The sequence below is a fragment of the Panthera uncia genome, chromosome C2, assembly GCF_023721935.1.
Source record: "Panthera uncia isolate 11264 chromosome C2, Puncia_PCG_1.0, whole genome shotgun sequence".
Taxonomy (NCBI): Eukaryota; Metazoa; Chordata; class Mammalia; order Carnivora; family Felidae; genus Panthera; species Panthera uncia.
Window position 1 is genome coordinate 57,083,327 of NC_064810.1, and position 12,939 is coordinate 57,096,265.

The 12,939-nt window shown below is 39.5% G+C and overlaps 1 protein-coding gene across 3 annotated transcripts in view; it reads left to right on the plus strand.

Moving 5' to 3' along the window:
* The window catches only part of CD96 (CD96 molecule), a 94,866-nt gene that overhangs the window by 44,891 nt on the left and 37,036 nt on the right, over positions 1–12,939 (plus strand). For all 3 annotated transcript variants that reach the window (XM_049628156.1, XM_049628154.1, XM_049628155.1), the window contains exons 6-8: positions 55–145; positions 2,968–3,156; positions 10,545–10,637. In XM_049628156.1, coding sequence (XP_049484113.1) covers positions 55–145; positions 2,968–3,156; positions 10,545–10,637 — 373 coding nt within the window. The remainder of the gene's footprint in view (positions 1–54; positions 146–2,967; positions 3,157–10,544; positions 10,638–12,939) is intronic.

Sequence of the window (12,939 nt, forward strand, 5' to 3'; positions counted from 1 at the left end):
AATTTTCTGCTGAATTTGCAAATAAGCCTTTCTGTGTTCTGCTTTTACCCCCAGAGAACATTTACCTGCTCCCTGAGGAACGTATTTCCCACAGCAAATCTCATGTGGTTTATAGAAGGAGGCTTTCCTCAAGGTGAAAAAGAAGGTAAGGAAATCAGTCAATGGAAATGGGTTTGGCAAAGAAAGAAAGAAAGAAAACAAAGAAGAATAGAAATTGCCATTTCCTGAGCTGATCTTGGCATTTAAGAACAATTCTCATTCCAAGACAAACATCATCTTGCCTACCAGATGCCATTTTCTGATACCCCATCTAGTGCCTCGAAGAGGATGGGAGTGGGTAACATTTCCAAAATTAAGAAATACCCCTGATTTCTTTAACTCTCAACTGTTAGTCAAAGCAGATCTCTTACATGAGGGCAAAGAAGTTTAATTCAATATATACGTATTAATAATTTCATTTAATTCAAATAACTTAGCACCACTGATTCAAATCAATAAATAAATACTTGCCACTTTTTCTTCTAAGGATCTGAGTGGGGTGGGGAAGACTAGAGGAAGTACATATAAAGGACTGGGCTTTATGACAAGGAACTCCACCAGGAGGATTAAAAATTCTCGGAGCAGGGACACACACTGAGACAAGCTCCGATGAGAATGCATAAAGCCGTATTTTTCGTAGGCGATAAACATGGCAGCCTGTGCCAGAACAATCCCAGCCAGCCCCTGCCTGGGACAACAGCCCTTCTTCTTCCTCCTGAGTCATTTTTTTCTCAAAGCTCAATATGTTTTCAACAGTAACTGAGTCACATAGCTCTTGCTACATTGTTATTTTTAATGGGTAAAAATAAAAAGTTTATCTTGATGAATGATCGTATTGATCCACTGTATTCATTTTGAGACTATTACTGGTTTTGTTATTCACTTTAAAAACAATTCACCCATAATCATGACCGGATGCAATCCTGAAAATCTTTCTTAAGGGTCATTATAGGTATGGTCTCCTGTTAAGTAAGCCCTGGTTTGATGTGCCCATTACTCTTCTGGACCATGAGGCCAGACATTGTGGTCAGAATTCTACCACATGTAGTTATTACTTTGGTAAGTAACAACTTCAAAACTAGCATTTAGAGCCTTTAGTGTAAAGAAGCCATAAGGGTCCAGAAAGTTCTGGCCTACAGTGACAGATGGTTTTACGTTAATTTCCTGCTGCCATGTGTGCTATTTGGAGGTTGTACTAACAGTGGCAGTTAAATAGTTTCTATTTCTAAAGGAGACTCACAGGACCCAAATGACAATGGCTATAAATCTATAGCTTATTTCAGGAAAAGGATACAATATAACAACACCATTAAAGTAAAGGTATGCATCCCATGTACAGATTTACAGCAAGGGGGGCAGTGAAATCAGGCACGGGCTCCTTTGCAAAGGGGAGACAACCAATATGGCACAGAGCACCTTAGAAGCAGGGAACCCCAAGTGGAGTCTTGGCTGAGCTTGTTTTATATTTTACTTAGGTGGATTCCTGCTATGTAGACACACTCAACCGCAGAGCCTTCCCAGATTCTAGCCTGGGCCAGGTGCAAATCATTAATCTTACCGGTATCAGTCAATAATAAACAATGCTGATGAGCTAAGACAACTGGCCCCCGAGCTCCTTGGACCCACGGTCACCAACAAAGCAATGCTATTAATCAACACACTCCGTACTTTGACTATGGATCAGTGCCATGCAAGAGCTTGAGCCAAACAGTTTAGGGTAACTCCAGGCCTGGCGGAACAGACCCTCACTGCCCAGAAGCTGTGGTTTGACCATTTTAGACTCTAGGTTACCGTAAACTGAACCATCCCTGCCGGAGACCTGCTCCAGCAACCAGGGGTTCCTGAAGGATGAACAGCGTCGGTGAAAAAGTGAAAATAAAACAAAACTAAAAGAAAAAACAAAAATAAAAATGGACACGGACAACAGCAGTGTGTTGAACTGGCCGATTTATTGCCGTAAATGTGGCATTATATATGCTAGTGATTTCCTTGTAGCATACGTCATCTATGTTTTTCTAACATTACCTAATTTTGAAAATGTTCCTATGTGTAATCAACCTTTAAGAAATAACATGGCGATTTTCTCGTAATGTTGCCTCATACCCTTTGATTATTGATTAGTTTCTTGCATTATTCCATTATGCATCTGCGTTTATCTGTAATCTATAGAGCGTTTGCTCTGCTGTTTTCATGAAAGGTCATCTATCGCTCAACACCTCAAGTGGAACAGTTACAGGGACATGACCGCTTAGTTGTTTCCCCAAACCATTTGTGGTTTGAGGAACGAAAGTGTTCGCCTGGGTCTGAGGTGCCAGGAGGGGGCCAAGAGGGCCTTAGAAACCCATGCCTTATACATTCTCAGAGAGACAATGCACCTAGGAACTAATGAACCATTCTGTACTTTAACCGACTAGGTTCAATCATCATCTGGCATGCCTTCAGGGGGCCAAGTGAGCCTAGGGGTTAGAGTGACTTGTGCCTGTAGATACACTCCTTAGGAGTGGGGCTTTCAAATCCATATGTCTCTCCTTTTTTGGCCTTGTTTGCTGGCAAATGCATGAGGCTATCCTTCCTGTAAGTAGAGGAGTCTCCATAGGGGATGGCAAGGGCTGAATGTAAGGCCGCACAGTTTCTTGCGGAACCTTATTTTCTTTCCTAATAGTTCTTTTCCCAGGGGGCCTGTCGAGGGCAATTCCCCAACAGACAATACCCCAGATACTTTTATTAAAGCCATATTACCTAAAAGCTTCCAAGAAGCTTCACTGTCGGTGGGCCGCCTTGCAGTCACCAATCCGTCCACAGCCTGGGCCTTGCCATCAGGCTGGGATAGCTCGGCTTCCAGCACATCCCCAGCCATTCCTTGCCATCACTGTATGGCTCATAGCAGAAAATGTTGCTGACCGATCTTGTTCTTAATCTGTCTTCTAGAAATATACGTTACTAACGAAGAGAGAAAAGACAAAAGTGGATTTTGGGAGCTGAAGTCTGTTTTGACAAGGGTGTATGGTAATAAGCCAGCCCAACCAAACAACCTGACCATCTGGTGCATGGCTATGTCCCCAGTCCCTGGAAATAAAGTGTGGAATATCTCGTCTGAAAAGATCACTTTTTCCTTGGGTGAGTTGTCTATTTAATAAGGTCAACAAGGGGCGGCCAGGACTGCCATAAGCTCAGAACATTTCTAATTAGAACAAATAGAGTGCTCATTATTTCCATGGTGTTTTAATCTCGGAAGACCCTCTACACAACTCAAAATTACTAAATTTCGTAGGATCAAGCCTCTTTTGATGAAAAATGGGACTCTGCTTAAAAGAATTTCTTCAAATAAAAAGCAGTTGATTCCTGTTTCTAAAGAATTTCTAGTGAATATGGCAATTTTTTCAAATTTCATTAATAATAACTTTATGTTAATCTACCATATAATGAAAATTAACACTAATACATTGATGATCAAGAGTGATTCTTAAAATCCTAAAATCTCTTCTGAGTCACTAACAACCTTTAATTACATATAACATTTATAATTTTAATACTTAGGAATGGATAAACCATGTATGAGATATAAAAAGCTTGAGGATAAAGACTGTATCTTAATGATTTTAGTGCCCCTAAGTTGAAGCACAGAATTGGGCAAATAGAAGATTTTTATGACTTGAAAATTGATACGTAGGATCATTCTACTTATTTACAACATTTGACGAACCGGAATATTGACTACTCGAAACCTGACCAACTAATGGAGATTTTGCTACACAAAAGATGTGAACAAATGTCTCAACAAATGCAGTGACAACAGATTGCCTATAAAAAATAGAAGTTTGTAATGACAACTAGCAAACATGCATGTATAACAGCAAAGTAATACTTAAACAGATTTGTTAGCCGTTATCACAACTCTGCAGGACCGTTAACATCTTTTACCACCTTCCTATTTTCAGAGAAATTGTAGTCTATAACATACTCATAAAACCCAAGGTAGTTTATAAGGGAAAGTTCCTCTTTGTTTCAAGGCCAGTGTCTGCATCTTGGGTCCTACCCGGCCCTTTCATACAGGCAGCCATTTGGTTCCCGGGAGCCTTAGTTGGGAAGGGTATGTGGCTCAATACACATCCGTCCCCCTGTTCAGAAGTAGGTGCCATTGTGAATCTGGGACAGTGGCATCATGCCTGTAATGCTGCCTGTGTATGTGTGTACATACACACACACAAACACATCTCTCTCCGAACTTTTAGTTAATCATCCGGAAATGATCATGGGTTTACACTAAAACATCCATACTCAATTTTGCCTAATTCCCTCAGAAGTAAATGCACCTCCTTTCTAGAAGGCTGGACACAGGTAAGGCTATGGTCTTGGAACGGGGTAAAGGCAGCTGGTTCTCCTATAGATTTGCCAGTAACTTTGGCAGACTTTAAGGCCATAAGCTAAAGACCAAATAACCTCAAATTCCTATGGAGAACCTTATTCCCATCACAGACAGAACCATATTTGAAAAACCAGTCTTTTCTGATGTTAAAATTGAGCTTGTCTTGATTTAAAGATTTTATTTTTTAGAGCAGTTTTAGGTTTACAGCAAAAGTAAGAGGAAGGTACAGAGATTTCCTGTATACCCTTCCACACACATGCATAGCCTCCCTTGTTATCAACATCACTTACCAGAATACGATTCATTTGTTACAACTGTACACATCATAATCACCCAAAGTCCATAATTTACCTTAGGTTTCACACTTGGCATTGTACATCCTGTGGGTTTGGATAAATGTGCACTGACATGTACCCATCATTACAGCTTCAAAAGGCCCTAAATTTTCACTGCCTTAAAAATCCTTTGTGCTCTACCTATACATCCTTTACCCCCATCCCCCACCTCTGGCAACCACTGATATTTTTAGTCTTTACAATTTTCCCTTTTCAGAATGCCATATAGTTGGAATTACACACTATGTTGCCTTTTCAGATTGACTTCTTTCATTTGGTAATATGCATTTAGCATGTTGTCTCCATGTTGTCTCATGGCTTGACAGCTTATCTTTTTTAGTACTGAATAATATTCCATTTTATGCATGTACCATAGTCTAATATACCCGCTCACCTACTGAAAAACATTTCAGTTGCTTCCAACTTTGGGAAATTAGGAAGAAAGCTGCTTTGAACACGCATGTTCAGGTTTTTGTGTGGGCCTGAGTTTTCGATTCCTTTGTGTGAATACAAAGGAGTACAATTGCTGGATTGTAGATAAGACTTTGTCTAGTTTTGTGAGAAAACACCAAACTGTCTTCCAAAGTGGCTGCACCATTTTGCATTCCCACCAGCAGTGAATGAGAATTCCTGTTGTTCCACATCCTCATCACCGTTTCATATTGTCAGTGTTATGGTTTTTGGCCATTCTAATAAGTGCATAGTGGTATCTTGTTATTTCAATTTGCATTTCTCTGACGACATGTTATATGAAGCTTATTTGCCTTCAATATGTCTTCTTTGGTGAGGTGTCTATTAAAGTCTTCAGCCCGATTTTTTAATCAGGTGGGTTGTTTTCTTACTGTTGAGTTTTAAGTGTTCTTTATATATTTTGAATAATAGTCCTTTACCAGATGAGTCTTTTGCAAATGTTTTCCTCCCAGTCTGTGGCTTCTCATTCTCTTGAACTGTGCTATAATTTTGGGATAATAAGGGAGAGCACTGATCCTGATACCCAAAGCACACCATAATTCCAATTTTATAGGACAGTCCTTGATCTAGTATAATTTTAGGCTCTGAGCAGATGGTTATTTTTAAATTGTCAAGTGAATTTTTATCTTTCACGATCAAATATTAAAGACAATAAATCTTGAAGAGTTCAGTTTCCCAAAGTTATAGCTTACATTCTGGTCATATTCTAGCATATATCTTTAAGAATGATTTAGAAGATGCAGTAGTCTCTGTAAAGCAATGTCATCCCTGGATCATACTTCCTTACTTGTTGTAAGTTCTTAAACACTTAGTTCCAAACACTTTCTGCTTGTGGGGGCACTGCTGGGAGCTTTATGAACCCTGAAGAAAACTTCTGATGCCTTGTGTAAGAGTTACTGCTTTATCAGGCCATTACTGTTGACAGATATGGAGATGAAAATCTAGAAGAAAAATCTAAAGCAGAGAAATTCTGAGAATATTACAGAGCAGAAAGGAGGTTTAGTAAGAGGAGTTTTGGTTTCCCTTTGCTCCCAGAGAACAGTTAGAAGCCTGAAAGCTAACAGCTCTCTGAGCTGTTCCCTTCCCCACCTATCTCCTGGTCTCCCAGTGAGTTCAAATGCTCAGGGATTCTTATTCTAGTAAACTGAGAAAGGGAAAGGGGTCGGCGTAGGGTGGTCAGTGGCTCATCAGGCATCTATTTGAGTACGAGGGCCTACAGATTCCTGTGATTCAACAGTGAATACATTTTTTTAAAAAATTCTTTCCAAAATACTTTACCCTGCTGCTACCAAACCCCAAGTTCAGCTGCCCCTCACTCAAAAGGCCATCAATACTCAAGAGAGTTTTGACTGGAAAAGAGTATGAGCTTTGTTCAGGAGGCCGGCCACCTGGGGAGAAGATGGACTCTTGTGCAGAGGCCGACTCTGTGGTTTCTGCCTAGCCTAAGGATGTTTTAAAGGGGCTTAGGATTGGTAGGGGGGTTCAGTAGTCTGTAACATTTCTTGATTAGGTGCAGACTTGGCGGTAACCAGCTAAAGACCTTATCTCAGTGCTGGGGGTTGTGTGAGGGAATCTGCTACCTGTTTCCTTTTTCTTTTATATATATATATATTTAGAAAGAGAGAGTGAGCAAGGGAGAGGGGCAGAGGGAGAGAGAGAGGATCTTAAGCAAGTTCAGTATTCAGCGCATAGCAGGACACAGGCCTTGATCCCACTGCCCTGGGATCTTGACCTGAGCGGAAATTGAGTGGGGCGCTCAACTGACTGAGCCACCCAGGTGCCCCTGCTTCATGTTTTCTGAAGGGCAGGAGTGCTCTGTTCTTTCTAGGAAAGAATCCAAAATCTATAGATATACAAAGGAAGGTTAACCAATCGCATGGTCTCAGGGGATTTGCTAAAGTTTAAAGATACTCGCTTAAGCAGGAGAGGCAGAGGTAGCTTCACTGCTAGCCTAGCTTATCAGAATGTCTAAAATTGTAGCGCTGCAGGGCCAATTTTTTGGTATATAGAAAGAGTTACTTTTGTTTTGTTTTGTTTTGAGGTGGAGGGGATGTTTTGTTTCATTTTAAAACAAAAGTTGAGTGCAAATGCCCCCTGGGGTGGGTAATGTCCTCACTGTCACCAGCTGCCATTCATCATTAAAAGGATTTCCATTTGGGACAGAAAAGAAAGTTATGTATGTCTATTTTTTGGATGTGGAGACAGGATTAACAAGGGATATGTTAGTAGTGGGGCAAGAGAACCACTGAATGTTGAGGTGGAATATGCCAGACAAATACTTATTTCATGATTTTTCTCATACCCTGACTGATCCTTAGGATCCTGGGATCCTAGGATATCCATTAAGGACTTTTTTTTTAATGTTTATTTTATTTTTGAGAGAGAGAGCATGAGCAGGGGAGGGGTGGAGAGAGGGGCACAGAGGATCCGGAGCAGGCTCTGAGCTGATAGCAGCCAGCCCAATGTGGGGCTTGAACTCACTAGCTGTGAGATCATGACCTAAACTGAAGGATAGATACTCAACCTACTGAGCTACCCAGGCGCTCCAGTTAAATACTTTAATATATACATGCACATTACCCAAGGATCTTGTTAAAAAGCAGATTCTGATTCATTAAGTTGAGGTGGAGGGGCAGGGCCTGAGATCCTACATTTCTAGCAAGCTCCTAAGAGACACCATGGACCACATTTTGAGAAGCAAAGACTTTGCAAGGCCTGGAGTCTGGTTCATTTCTAGGTGGACCAGCTAAGGGCTGATTCGAGCTCTGAGGAAGTCTGAGAACTGACCAGCTGCCCTAGGGGACAGACACCTGGCCACTACTGCCCATGAGGATGGTCCTGGGCACCCTGCCAGGCCTGCTGCAGATAGGACACACTCAGGAACAGATGAAGTTGCTTTCGGCCAGCAGCTTAACCACTTACAGCATGATGGCAAATGTAATGGTCTGAAAACTGGCTGATATCTTCCTGCCAAATTCTGCATTTGAGTTTTGGGAAATAGGTTTTTTTTTTTTTTCTGTTAAGTTTTAGCCACTCTTTTCTACATCCCCTGAGTTTTGTTTTGTTTTCTTTTTCTTTGGTGTTTTGTTTTGTTTGGTTTTTTTGGTTTTGTTTGTTTGTTTGTTTGTTTTTTTGGCTGCACATTTCATCTTGAAAGCTATGCATCATTTGTTACAGAGCAAAGAGTTCATCTTAAAATACAAATCTTGCAGTAACAACTCCCTGATACACTGTAAGGTTCTGTGTGGCAAGAACTTCTCAGATTACAAAGATATGTGGTGTTGAAATATGGCTGAATAACATCTTAAAATAGAAATGTTCCATCAATGAAAAATAAATGCTTCCTATTGTAGAAATCCAGGATTGAGCACAACCTATCAACATCTTCTTTTCTAGGAGTCAACAAACTTTCTGTTTTTATCTGCCAGATAGTAAATATTTTATGCTTTGTGGACCATATGGTCTCTATCACAATTGCTCAGCTCTGCCATTGTAGTACAAAAGCAGCCATAGACATTACATAAACAAATGGATGTGGCTGTATTCCAATAAAACTTTATTTACAAACATAGGCAGTGGGTGGATTTGACTTGTGGGCCATAGTTTGCCAACTTCTGTTCCAATCAATCTACAGAGAAAAACACCTAGGCATTATTTTTCCTGGCCCATGTTCCATCTTATTAAGGTCACTACTTTGGAAGATGATGCTTATTATGCATCAGCAGTCAGATAATGTACTTAAAGTTGGTCTTCTCTCTTCCATTGTTAAAAAGGAATCTATATTCATTCATTCATATACCTGCATTTGCCAGGAATCAGAAACACAGAGATTTCACAATCACTTCTGTTGAGGGGTATACTGATGATATAGAGCAATAAGGCTTTTGCTAGGGTAAACACTGAGGGCTATGAGCACATTGCAAAGATCCCTAGGGTCTTTCAAGTTTGAGAAGGTGCATACCAGGAAGTCTGCGATGGGTAAGTATAAGGAAACAGCATATGCAAAAAGAAATAATCCACAGAGATCGGATTGAAATATCACCTGTTGGGTTGAGGGTATGATTTGAGATGTAAAAATGATAGGCAACTTCAGGAAATGAAGTGGGATTGTAATGGGGGGAAGAAAATAATGATCAGATTTGTATGTCGTGCTGAAGTGTTCAGATATGTTTCAGATGGTTCGGGTGGAGGAGGATGGTCATTCCACCAGCCTATTTGTATACTCTCCATGTGACTTTCTCCCCACCCTACACCCACCTCCTCAGAGGTTAATAGCGAGGGATCATTTACATGATAATATGATAACCGGTCAGAGCCAACTGTGAGCATTACCCACAGCCAACAGCAACAACAATACTGCCAACACTGAAAATAAAACATGGATACATCTTGATTACAAAAACAAATTCCTTCCAACGTTCTATGTGCTATCTGGTGGCATAACTTATATATCCTTTTCCCTTAAAGCAAATTACAGGCTAGAACCAATAGTATAATTTATAATTAAATGTCCAGATAATAGACACAGCACACCAGATGTGTGACATTACACCCAATGTCATTATATGTAGAAAATCACAAAATCCCCTAGCCTGAAAATCATTTAACCATATTTAACCCAGACATTCCTAAAGTTAATAGATCCTTCTGGCATTTTTGGATTGTTTTATACTGCTAATAGGACTATTTTACAGTTCAATAATAGAAGCTTAAGGAGTTGGCGTAAGTGTATAATATGATAAAACAATGTATTCTAGGCTCCCTTTCACCCCTACCTGCCCCCACACACATTGAGAAAAGTTATAGCCAAATAAAAATTTTGTGACCAAAAAAAGGCATCTGAGAAAAAGCAATAATAATGCCATCAGTCTTAGGTTCATTGACGTTACATCCAGTTGGAGCATTACATCGTTGTTTCTCTTGCCGATAAAATTTTGCAGGCTTGTGGATTTGTAAACTGTATGATTGCTTTTCAAATACTTCACGATATTAGCTGCTATAATTATTTTACCAGGTCTTGGTTAAATGTTATTTTCTCCAGGAAGCTTCCCCTGACCTTCCAATCTCGGTTGGTACCCTTTCTTTGCACCCCCGTGGCACCCCGTGGCACTCAACACAACGCCTGGCTACCTGCCTGTTATCTAGGCTTATGGTCCTTAAACGCAGCCCGATGTCTTTGTCATTCACCGCTGCATCCCACAGCCTTGAACGTAATAGGCCTTCATTAATGAATTGTTAGATGAGTAGACAAAATTGTGGGGGAAATTAAGTCAATACATCATCCTTCTGTTACAATATTATGGTCATCATTAATATCCATTTCATCCTTTCAGGCTCCATGAACCCTCCGACAGACTCTCCGCTTAATGTTGTCACACCTACCCTTGGCACCCGAACTTCTCCAGCCAACAGAGTATCTCCTACAAGTAAGCATGTTTTCACACAGCCTTCCTTTCTCTTTTTTTCTTTTTTTAATTATTTTTTTTTTTTAATTTGAGTATAGTCGAGACACAACGTTACATTAGTTTCAGGTGTACAACATAGTATTTCAACCTCTATGTTGTGCTGTGCTCACCACAACTATAGCCACCATCTGTCACCATACAACATTGTTAAAATACCACTGACTATATTCTCTCTGCTATGCCTTTCATCCCCATGACTTACCCCTTTCATAACTAGAAACCTGTATCTCCCACTCCCTTTCACCCATTTTGCCCATCCCCCCTCTCCCTTCCCCTCTGGCAACCATCAGTTTGTTCTCTGTATTTATAGATCTGATTCTGCTCATTTGATCATTTGTGTTTGTTTTTAGATTCCACATGTAAGTGAAATCATATGGTATCTGTCTTTTCCTGTCTGACTCACTTCATGTAGCATAATACCCTCTAGGTCTCTCCATATTGCTGCAAATAGCACATACGGATGCATAATATTCCGTCTTCCTTATCCATTCATCTATCAATAGACCCTTGGGTTGCTTTCGTATCTTGGCTATTGTAAATAATGCTGCAATAAACATAGGGGTGCATATATCCTTTTGAATTAGTATTTTCATTTTCTTCGGGTAAATACCCAGTGGTAGAATTATTGGATCATATGGTATTTCTATTTTTTATTTTTTCTTCATACTATTTTTCCACAGTGGATGTACCCATTTACATTCTCACCATCAGTGTATGAGAGTTCCTTCTCCAACACTTTTTATTTCTTGTCTTTTTTATTTTGATTCCTCTGACAGGAATAAGGTGATATCTCATTGTAGTTTTGATTTACATTTCCCTAATGGTTAGTGATGTTGGACATCTTTTCATGTGTCTGTTGGTCATCTGTGTCTTCTGTAGAAAAAAATGTCTGTTCAGCACCTCTGCCCATTTTTTTTTAATTCAGACTTGTTTTTTAGTGTTGAGTTGTATAGGTTCTTTATTTTTTAAGCTTTTATTTTAATTGCAGTTAGTTACCATAAAGTGTTATATTCGTTTCAGATATATAATATAGTGATTCTACCATTCCATACATCCTCTGGTACTCATAATGACAAGTACACTCCTTAATCCCCATCTCTTATTTCACCCATTTCCCGCCCCCCCCCCCCACCTCCCCTCTGGTAACTATCAGTTTGTTCTCTATAGTTAAGAATCTGTTTCTGGAGTTTTCTCTCTTTTTAATCTTTGCTCATTTTTTTCTTTCTTCACATGAGTGAGATCATATGGTATTTGTCTTTCTCTGACTGACTTATTTCACTTATCATTGCACCCTCTGGCTCCATCCATGTTGTTGCAAATGGCAAGATTTCATTCTTTTTTATGGATGAATAATATTCCATTGTATATATGTACACTACATCTTCTTTAACCATTCATCTATCAATGGACACTTGGGCTGATTCCATAGTTTGGCTATTGTAAATAAGACTGCAAACATGTATGTATCCCTTTGAATGAGTGTTTCTGTGTTTTTCGGTAAATACCCAGTAATACGATTCCTGGATCGTAGGGTAGTTCTATTTTTGATTTTTTGAGGACTCTCCATACTGTTTTCCACCGTGGCCGCACCAGTTTGCATTCCCACTAACAGTGCATGAGGGTTCCCTTTTTCTCCACATCCTTGCCAGTGCTCGTTGTTTCTTGTTTTTGTTTTTAGCCATTCTCATGGGTATAAGGTAATATCTCATTGTAGTTTTGATTTGCATTTCCGAAATGATAAAAATGAATAATGTTGAGCATGTTTTCTTGAACCTATTGTCCATCTGGATGCCTTCTTTGGAGAAATGTCTGTTCATGTCTTTTGTCCATTTTTTAATTGGATTTTTGTTTTTTGGTGTATAAGCTCTTTACATATTTTGTAACCTCTTATTGGATATATCATCTGCACATATCTTTTCCCATTCAGTAGGTTGACTTTTTGTTTTGTTGATGGTTTCATTTGTTGTGTAAAAGCTTTCTATTTTCATTTAGTCCCAATAGTTTATTTTTTTCTTTTGTTTCCTTTGCCTTAGGAAGCATCTACAAAAATGTTGCTGTAGCCAATGTCAGATAAATTACTTCCTGTGTTCTCTTCGAGGATTTTTATGGTTTTAGGTCTCACATTTAGGCCTTCAATCCATTTTTAATTTATTTTTGGGTATGGTGTATGAAAGTGGTTCAGTTTCATTCTTTTATGTATAGCTGCCCAGTTTTCCTAGCACCATTTGTTAAAGAGATTTTTTCCCATTATATATTCTTGCCT